The 9,582-nt window shown below is 41.4% G+C and overlaps 1 protein-coding gene across 1 annotated transcript; it reads left to right on the forward strand.

Moving 5' to 3' along the window:
- The first annotated feature begins 4,144 nt into the window (after nucleotides 1–4,144).
- nod2 (nucleotide-binding oligomerization domain containing 2) lies at nucleotides 4,145–9,369 on the forward strand. Its single transcript, XM_018666658.1, has 11 exons — nucleotides 4,145–4,519; nucleotides 4,706–5,318; nucleotides 5,627–5,750; nucleotides 6,026–7,805; nucleotides 7,937–8,020; nucleotides 8,112–8,195; nucleotides 8,316–8,399; nucleotides 8,478–8,561; nucleotides 8,663–8,746; nucleotides 8,873–8,956; nucleotides 9,190–9,369. Exons 2-11 carry the CDS (start codon nucleotides 4,833–4,835, stop codon nucleotides 9,260–9,262), a joined length of 2,967 nt encoding a protein of 988 aa, XP_018522174.1. The 5' UTR covers nucleotides 4,145–4,519; nucleotides 4,706–4,832; the 3' UTR covers nucleotides 9,263–9,369.
- Nucleotides 9,370–9,582: the final 213 nt, after the last annotated feature.

Raw genomic sequence — 9,582 nt, forward strand, 5'->3', positions numbered from 1 at the left:
CACAGATGGGCTCCGGAAACGGTAGTATCGAGAGAAATTAGAATTATTTATTTTCACTATAAGAAAAGAATAACGCAAGCGGTATCCTTTAAGTACCCAAGCAGGCTGAGTAAGATGGCATTTGCACTGCAACATTTACTATGAGTACAAGTACTTAGACTACATCAGTGGTTATTTTCTAGAAATAGAAAATGTCACCCCAAAAATCTGTCCCAGTCCCATGTTTTCCATTTTCATCCATTAATGATTGAATTAATATCACACCCTGTACAAAGGGCAATGTCGTTCCATTTTCTTATTAATAATTAATATTAGTAATGGATGTTTGTCTTGCCATTGTACTTACACTTTTAACCTGACACTCAAAAACAATCTCTGTCAACTTTGTAAGACATGACACTTGTCATAGAATACACTGTGAACACAAACCCCAACATAAAGCTGTCGTTCGTTCATTTCATTCTGCAAAGAGCAGAGTTCAACTTTTCCAAATTTCAGGTTTGCTGTCTTGGACTTCTAGAGACTGACTCCAGACTTCTAGAGATAGCAAATGAATAAAACAAGGCTCCAGAAAGTTGCATTGGTTTTTAGTAGATCATTGGAGCTCTTTCTTTTTGCAACATCAAAGGCAGCCGCAGCTCTTTGATGTGGCAGCATGCTGTTTAAGGTACAGAGTGAATGGAGAGATGTCAAGCTGCAAGGTGCCTCTGTAGTTTACGTTGAGTGCTGCAGAGAGCTGCAGATGAAAGGAGCAAAGAGAGTTTGATAATGAATGTCCAACAAGTAGGACCCATCTCAGACAGCGCACACTCAGCGGGGTGCCTGCGCTAACCTTGAGCGCAGCACCCTAAACCTCGGGCAGACACTGGAGACCAGACTTTGCCTTTCCTGCAAAAAAAGTGGGGGCTCTGCGATGTGAGCTTTAATCTTCCTGTCAATTAAATCCTGATTGACACACACACCCATGCACACATGGTCATGAACATTTGCTGCCTTTAGCCAGTTACCTCTAAAAGAGATGCCATCCACTTCCTCTGTAGAGTGCCTCTCTCTCTGGCTTGGAGAGGACTTTTCTAATTATACGCTAATCCTTCCAATGTATGAGTCAATTTGAGGCTTGAATGTCTGCATTGCTATGGTACTGCTGTACATAGTGATCCTCTTACAGTTAATGTCTCCATTAATCAAATGGGTTAATCCACCTTTATTTGTCACCCCCTCTGTCTCAGAGGAAAGTGAGATTGCAAGTTGTTAATGTGTAATTTGCAGCTATTTTACATGGCACCACCGATAAAGTGGCTGTCATTGTTCTTTGCCTTTTAGAAACTTGTAACGTAAAGTTCTCAGTGCTTACGTTTAAAGACAGAAGAACTTCTGTTTCATCGTTTGTTAGGGGTCTGGGATTCTCGATTGTTGTTTGTGTACAGTAAGCTGTCTGTAAATGTTTATTAATTGAAATATTATTGTGAAGTTGTTGCTGAACCCCAAATTACTATATATTGTAGAATCACTTAAAACATGTAAAGTATAAAAAGTCTGCACCTTTGTCACATTATAACCAACACTGCATCAGTCCCTAACCTAGCTCGCTGGCATACATTCCTGATACCCAAATGTATTACTACAGTCTTTAGTTTGTGTCATTCTGGGGTTACGAGAACTGATCTCTGAAAGTAACATAAAACAAATCTTTAGCCCAAACTATCTATACATCTTTATTTTAAAGATGTATAAACTTTATTTCAAGTCTGTCTTAAACCAAAATTGACATGCCCACATAAGTTAATATGAGGCTTCATCAGCCTGAGTTAGACAAATCATGTAGGGTTCTTCCACTTGATTTTAGCATGAAATTCCCTCTTTATTAGTGGTGCAGTGGTTACACTGTGGCTTCACAGCAACAAAGTTCTGGGTTCAAACCCTGGTTTGCCCGGGGCTTTTCTCTGTGGAGTTTGAATGTTCTCCCTGTGCCTGTGTGGGTTCTCTCTGGGTACTCCGGCTTCCTCCCACCGTCCAAAGACACTTAGGTTAACTGGTGACTCTAAATTGCTGAATATGAGTGTGAATGGTCCATTGAAATGCAGCAACACTTGGCTACAGAAATTGATACTAACAACTTTAACTTTGCATTTTTGCACAGAATGAATATTGGGGACTTATCTCTTACACAGGAATAAATGGGATTTTTTTTTTCATGGCTAGTTTGGGCATGGATGTATGCATATTGTATCATGGTGGTCTTGAAAAAGTGTGCACCTATCCCTTAAGATTCATTGATCAGTTGCCAGTTGATCCGATGCCTGTGTGTTCTGTTACTATGTCTCACTATGTTGCTGTCATAATTTGTGTACTATATCATTTTGGTGTAACTCTGTGTGCATATGCTTTTAAAGTTCATAATATCAAAAAAATAAATAATCATCTCTGAACATGAAAGATAGTTGGCTATGTATAACAGCCTGCCTCTAGAATTACTTCAGAATACATAGAGGATGAGAGATGCTGATTTGCTTCTGGGAGTTCTGAATCTCTGGCAAACTAATCAGCGCACGTACAGTACACCAGTGCACCTGGCCTAACACTGAGCTCACCACATGTGCTTTTGATATCTGCACAGAAAGAATGCGCAGTGATGAAAAGACTGGAGCCAAAGTATTCCATCTCTGCTATGAGAGAGGGAAGGATCCAGCACTGAACTGCACTGTTATTCATTGACATACAGTTTAAACTGAGTTGGTGGACAGGGTTATGTAGTGCTGGGCAGCAGTTTTAGTGGAGTACACAGAGCTGAACCAATTCCATATGGAGCAAGACTTAACTTTCATGCCCAATAAACTGCAAGCTGAGGAGTAGATCCTCCAGGCCAAGTTTGAAACAACCTATTTATGTGTGTAGAAAAATGAATACTTTCTCCTATCACAGTTTTCTCTAAGTGTTTGCTGCTGCTGCTGCTACTACTACCACTACTACTGCTGCTGCTGCTACTATTTAACAGGTCCAAAGGTTATATAGTCAAAATGCATGAGGCTGGAACCACATATTTTCCATGCTTTGACACGAAGTGTTAAGAATTCTGTTGCAAGGGAGGACAGAAATAATACAGAGTTGTCTTCTGGGATTATGTCTGTATTTTTTTTATTGACAATTTCTTACCTTCTTCTCTCTTATCCATCCAAACTTGTCTGGACCCCCTACTGTGATTTGGATGACAGAACTCCACGTTAGAGCTTCATGCAGGATGCCTGACAGAGAGTACTCTGCATTACACTCCCCATGGTGGAGTTGCCTGATTCTTAGACAAGAAAAAGACGAAGCAGAGAGAAACAAAGAAACTCGCTTTAGAAAGTTTTATTCTAGTCTGTCTTTGATTACTCCTGTCTTTGTGTATTTGAGGAGTTTGCCCCACAGGGCACAGCGAAGAAACAACAAACTAATCATGGTACTCAGGAGGGAGCTATAATAACAGTAATGAAAAATCATCTGACTGTCCAGAAAGTCAGCCTTGCACTTATTTTAACTTGACATCAAAGAATTCAGGGGGAATAAGAAGCAATCACAATATGAGCCTGTTTCCAGGGTTGTGTTTTATCACGCTTTTTGAAATTTATATCAGATACACAGCATATTGGCTAGACCGCAGGTTCTCAGTGGCAACAATATTATTACTATCACTGTAGAATTCTTACCATACTAAGATGACCATATTTTTTGATTATTTGACAACAAACCCATCAAGAACCTTTCTTAACAGTGTGTTATTATTTCAGTTAAACTACCAACAATTAACTGTACATTGTGAAGAAAGAGTGGGCTGGGTGTGTGGTTAGGATGATGAAATAAATAAATGTTACAAAAAGGGGAATAACGATATGTGTCAAAAAGGGAAGAAAATATACAAAGTCCCAGCCTATTGGAAAAACCAGGACGGTTCATTTATGTAATAGTTCCATCAAGTGGTTGCATCAGCAAATTGCAACCAGTAATGAACTAACATGGAGGTAAGGTTTTCCCCTTCAGTATTTTTCTGTTGTTTTTTTCTTATAAATATACAAAAATTGACTTTTTGTGTAATTCATCTGAGAACTTCTGCTTTTTAAAAACTACATTTCCCCTTTACTGTATTGAATGCAGTGCCTGCACCCTGAAAACCTCAGTCAAGAGGATGTGCAAATGTCATTGTATTTCAATGAACAGCGGGCTCTGGTATGTAACACCACATAAATATGAATATCAAAAAAGTACCAGTGAAACATTGTTTTTCTATCTTGAAACCATTAAGGAAGTGAATCAGCTTCACATACAGTACGTGTATTACGGGGCATGGCAAGCCTTTCCTCTCAGTGTTGAAGGCTAATTTCGTTTTCTGGCAGGATTTAGCCCTCACTTTGCAGCAGGGACTTGGTAGCGGAACAAGTTTCACTTTCAGGTTTAGAATGAGGAAGAGGCAAGTCTACAGTAGTGCAGTGTCTCTGCCTGAAAGACAGATGGAGGGAAGAAAGCTCTGTTCTGTGGACATAACGTGAGTGATAATTTTATAATGTTCTTACCGTGTGGTAAATGCTTAAACAGTTGAGGTCACTTAGTTTTTTTCTAGTGTGTTTGTACATGTTTTAAATGAGTGTGTAACACTATGGTGTCAGTGTGTATTAATCAAAAAAGCTATGGTGTTAGTATGGATACTGATTCTATTGTATTTCATGTACAGGTACAACATGAGTGAAACTCAACAAGGGTGGTAGAAGCATGATGACATGTGACAGGTTGTGATACTGAAAGTAGCAAATGTTCACACTGGATGGATCTCTGAATATGGAAGCAGGCAGTAAGAAAGCATGTGTGCCCAGGAGCTTGTACTGAAACAACGGACAGAGATACTGCATGCTCTGTGCAGCAGTGGGTCAGCTGAACATCTGGAAAGGGTTCTGGATATACTCCTGGCTCATGGTGAGCTCTTGTGGGAGGACTACCAGAATATACAAGTCCTGGGTAGAGCACTGTATACCAACGCCAGATGGTTGCTTGATCTGGTTTATACAAAGGGTGTGGATACCTGTGAGCACTTCTTAACCGCTCTCAAACAGGTACTGCCAGAAGAGCAGGGAGCTGCCCTCTCCTTCTCAGGATGCTGTTTAAACCTAGAAAAGAGAGAAGAATCTCAAAGCACATCCACTCAGACTCTTCTGACTCATAGGCCGAGCCTTGTGAGCAAGCTACAAGGCTGCATTGACGGCGCTCTAGAGGCTCTGGTTGTGTCAGGACACTTCAATTCAGGAGACTGCAATGAAGTGCGACTTCCCATACACACTCCCTCTCAGCAGGTACTGTAAATAGCTTGACAACTTCCTCTTATTGTTCTTCAGTTAGTTTTTGCATTCTTTATCATTAACGACTTGGGGTGCTTTAATGGAATAAATCTGATACTGCATTTGAACCCGTGCTAATTTTAAAGGAATCATTTAACATTTTTGCCATGACCTATGTAAAAAGATTAATACCTTGCTCATTTGCCTGTTTCCTAATGTTTCCTGCCTTAATACTCAATCTTCTTACTAACTCTTGGCAAGAAATGCAAAACATTAAACTAGTCCTTTAATAATTAATCTGTTGTCATTTACTTATCAATCAGGCAAGATGTCTGCTTGACCATGTCAGGTCAAAAGGCGAGTCAGCAGCAAAGGTGGTACTGCATTACATTGAGCAAAAACAGCAATCTGGATCCCAGAACCAGGAGAAACTAACTCCTCCGAAAGGTGTGTAGTTATCACAATCATGCTGTAGGCTGTTATTATATAGACAACAGAAGCAGTGGACTCTGTGTGCAAGCTAAACCTATTGCAGATGCACTTCCTTGTTTAAACTTGCAAATGTAATTTACGCATTTCTTTTGAAAATGTGATGGCACACAAAAATTAGAAATGACTCATTCAAAAACTGTGGAAAGACAGTATGAAAGCATATAATATGTATCATTTTGCAGTGCTATGCATTTATTAAAGTTTATGTAATGTTTTGCTTTCTGCCACAGACTTCTTAAAGTATCAGAAGAAGCTGAGCAGTTCTGTCTCAGCCCAGTCCTGCTTTCTCAGTACTTATGGAGGGACCAGCCACATGTCCTTGGATGACATCTACACTGAGGGCGAACTAGAACTAGCTCATGACTGCGCAGACGTCCATGGACCTTTGGGCCTGGAGGACATAGTTGGTACAGTGGGTACAGTGAATGAGGAGGCTGACACAGTGCTAGTATCAGGGGAGGCAGGCAGCGGGAAGAGCACCCTACTCCAGAGGCTGCACTTGCTTTGGGCTCGGGGGGCAGCCCTCCAGGACTTCCTGCTTCTGTTCCCATTCAGCTGTCGCAGGTTGAACTCAGAACAGAGGGAACTGTCTGTTCAAGAGTTGTTGTTTCAGCACTGCTGCTGGCCAGACAGGGAGCAGGAAGAGATATTTCAGTTCATCCTGGACCACCCACATCTCATCCTCTTCACTTTTGATGGCCTGGATGAGCTCAAGCAGAGCTTTTCAGATGAACACAGGCTCTGCTGCCCCACCCAGCGTGCACCTGTTCACATACTGTTGTTCAACTTAATCCAAGGATCCCTTATGAAGGGGGTGTGGAAAGTGGTAACTAGTCGTCCAGAGGCAGTGGGGCCTTTGTTGAAGAAACACCTTCGCAAAGAGGTCTCCCTGAAAGGTTTTTCCCCAAGTGGGATTAACTGTTTTGTGAGGAAGCATCACAGTGACCCCACTGTGGCTGCTAAGATTTTGGAGTCCCTACAGACAAATACAGCTTTACTTGGGCTGTGTCATTGTCCAGTCCTGTGCTGGATTGTCTCACAGTGCCATAAGGAGCTGCTGGGCTGTGGAGAGGGTAGTCTACAAACAATCACAGATGTTTACGTGATGATCTTACAGCACTTTTTACAGCACCAAAGCCCCCTGAAGAGCAACATGGGGCTTGGTTGGCTTCAGGAGCACCTAACAACAGTGTTGCGTCTGGGACAGCTTGCCTTTGAGGGAATAGGAACCACCTGTTACGTATTCTCATGTACAGACCTGGAGACATGCGGCGTAACAGATAAGGATATCTGCATGGGCTTTCTCATTCAAAGCAAAGATATGTCCTCCACCCACAGTAAGCACTATGAATTCCTCCATGTGACTATGCAGTGTTTCTTTGCTGCTTTGTACCTTGTTTTGTCAAGTAACACTGACCGTTCGGCTATCCCCAAACTGTTTGAGCCACAGGACATAAGAGACACAGGTCTCACAAGCAGATGCTTCGGGGCGTGCTTACCCTCTACTGACCAACAAAGGCAGGTTCTAGGGGGGGAAGCTACAGCAGCTGAAACACCAAATCTGCAAATCACAGCCACCTTTGTGTCTGGACTACTGTCCCAGCGCCATCGAAGCCTGTGGCTCCACTGCTGCCCCAGTGCTCTGATGGAAAAGAAGGTCAAACAGGTTTCGAGATGCCTTTCCAAAGGCATGCAGAAACACTTTAAGTCCATCCCTCAACCTGTGGCAGGGGAGAAGAAGAGCATGCATGCAATGCCAGACTTTGTCTGGCTTATCAAATGCATTTATGAAATGCAGGAGAGCAGGATTGCTAAAGATGCTATCAGTAAGCTAGAAGTGGACCACCTGAAACTGACGTACTGCAACATTGGTCCTGTAGAGTGCACTGCACTAGCCTATGTTCTGCAGTATTTAAGGAACCCTGTAGGCCTCCAGCTGGACAACAACTCTGTAGGTGATGTTGGAGTGGAGCAGCTTCTTCCCTGCATGCACATTTGTAACTCCCTGTAGTGAGTATGAAAAATGTTACTTTTTTGAAACCTTGCCCTTGTTAAATTGAACAAACTTGCTCTCTGAATGAGGGCGACAAGGCAGAACGATAAATACCATTCTTAAATATCCTATATTTTTCCTTTATCAGCCTCAGAAATAACAACATAACAGATGAGGGCATCCGCAAACTGATTGCTAAAGGCATCCAGTGTGACAACTTCCAGAAAATTGCGTATGTACTGTCAAGATGATTAATAAAACAACCATTGAGTTACAAATGACATTCAGTCGTTTACTTTCCATAATCATTGCTTTCTCTCCAGGCTCTTCAACAACAAGCTAACTGATGCTTGCACTCAGCACTTTTCTCATCTTCTCAAGACCAAGCAGGATTTCCTCTCTCTAAGGTCAGCACTTAACAGTATTTTCAGTAGTCATCAGATGTGGCACTAGTACGGGTCTACACTAATAACGAAGTCTGTGTAGTATAAAAAGAATAGCTAATGAACTTCTCCATTTTCTTTCAGGCTAGGTAACAACAATATAACAGCAGAAGGAGCAAAGCAGCTGGCAGAGGGACTGAGATTCAATCATTCACTGCAGTTTTTGGGGTAAAAATCTTCCTGCAAACATCCATGCATCTTATTGGTGACACATTTCAATTTACTATTCTTTCTTTGCATTCCTAGGCTTTGGGGCAACAAGATAGGTGATGCAGGAGCAGAGGCCCTGGCCAGTGCACTAGAGAACAGCAAAACTCTGGTGTGGCTGAGGTAATGTTTGCTTTAAATATGTTAGGTAGACTTAAGACAGTGTGGAAAATATATTACAAATTTAAATGTATTAAAATAATTCTCATTTTATGTAATGGCAGCCTGGTAGGTAATGGGGTAGGTAGTGCAGGAGCATCTGCCCTTGCCAACATTATCAAGAACAGCACATCACTGGAAGAGATCTGGTAAGTGTTGGAGGCAACATTGACAAAGCACACGACATTTGTATTTACCGAATGGTTGATATGACATTTGAGGACTCACTGTACAGAAGCTCTCAAATTGCTCCACCCTCTCATTTCCTGTAAAAGGCTGACACAGAACTGCATAACCAGAACGGGAGTGGAATGTCTGATTCGAGCCCTTGAACACAATACTCGTGTGAAATCAATATGGTACGTGATGCACACCGATTGGCACTGTTATGTGGTTAGTACATGTTCTCAGTGGCTGCCTAAAGCCTGCCACTGGGGCAATGCATGGCTAAGCTGCTAGTTTCAATGCTAAGAAAAACTGTTGCTGTTAACACTGCATGGTATCTAGGCTAAACCAGAGTGTTATTTTGGCTTCAGCTTACCGAACTGACTGCACATTGTCATTGACTTTGTTTTTTCCTTTTACACTACAGGTTGAGAAACAATGACCTCAGTCTGGAGGAGGTAGAGGAGATGACACAACGTGAATCAAGACTGATCTTCTGATTTTGTACAAAGTTGACTGAGGACTGTGAATTGCTTTAAGAACTGTTTCTATTTATTATTTGAAATATTTAACTTTAAATTGTGAAAAATAAAACATGTTAAGTGTATCTCAGTTTCTCAGATATAAATGTCCCTTTTCAGAGTTTATCAGAATACATAGATGTAAGTGTAGTACACACCACCACCACCACTACCATTACTACTACTACTACTACTACTATTACTACTGTAATAATAATAACAACAACAATAATAATTGTTATTCAAGCACTTTTTGAGGCACTTGTACGTTTCCTGAGTATTCAATGTTTTGTTACTGT

The sequence above is a fragment of the Lates calcarifer genome, linkage group LG2 (genome assembly GCF_001640805.2).
Source record: "Lates calcarifer isolate ASB-BC8 linkage group LG2, TLL_Latcal_v3, whole genome shotgun sequence".
In the NCBI taxonomy this organism is placed as follows: Eukaryota; Metazoa; Chordata; class Actinopteri; family Centropomidae; genus Lates; species Lates calcarifer.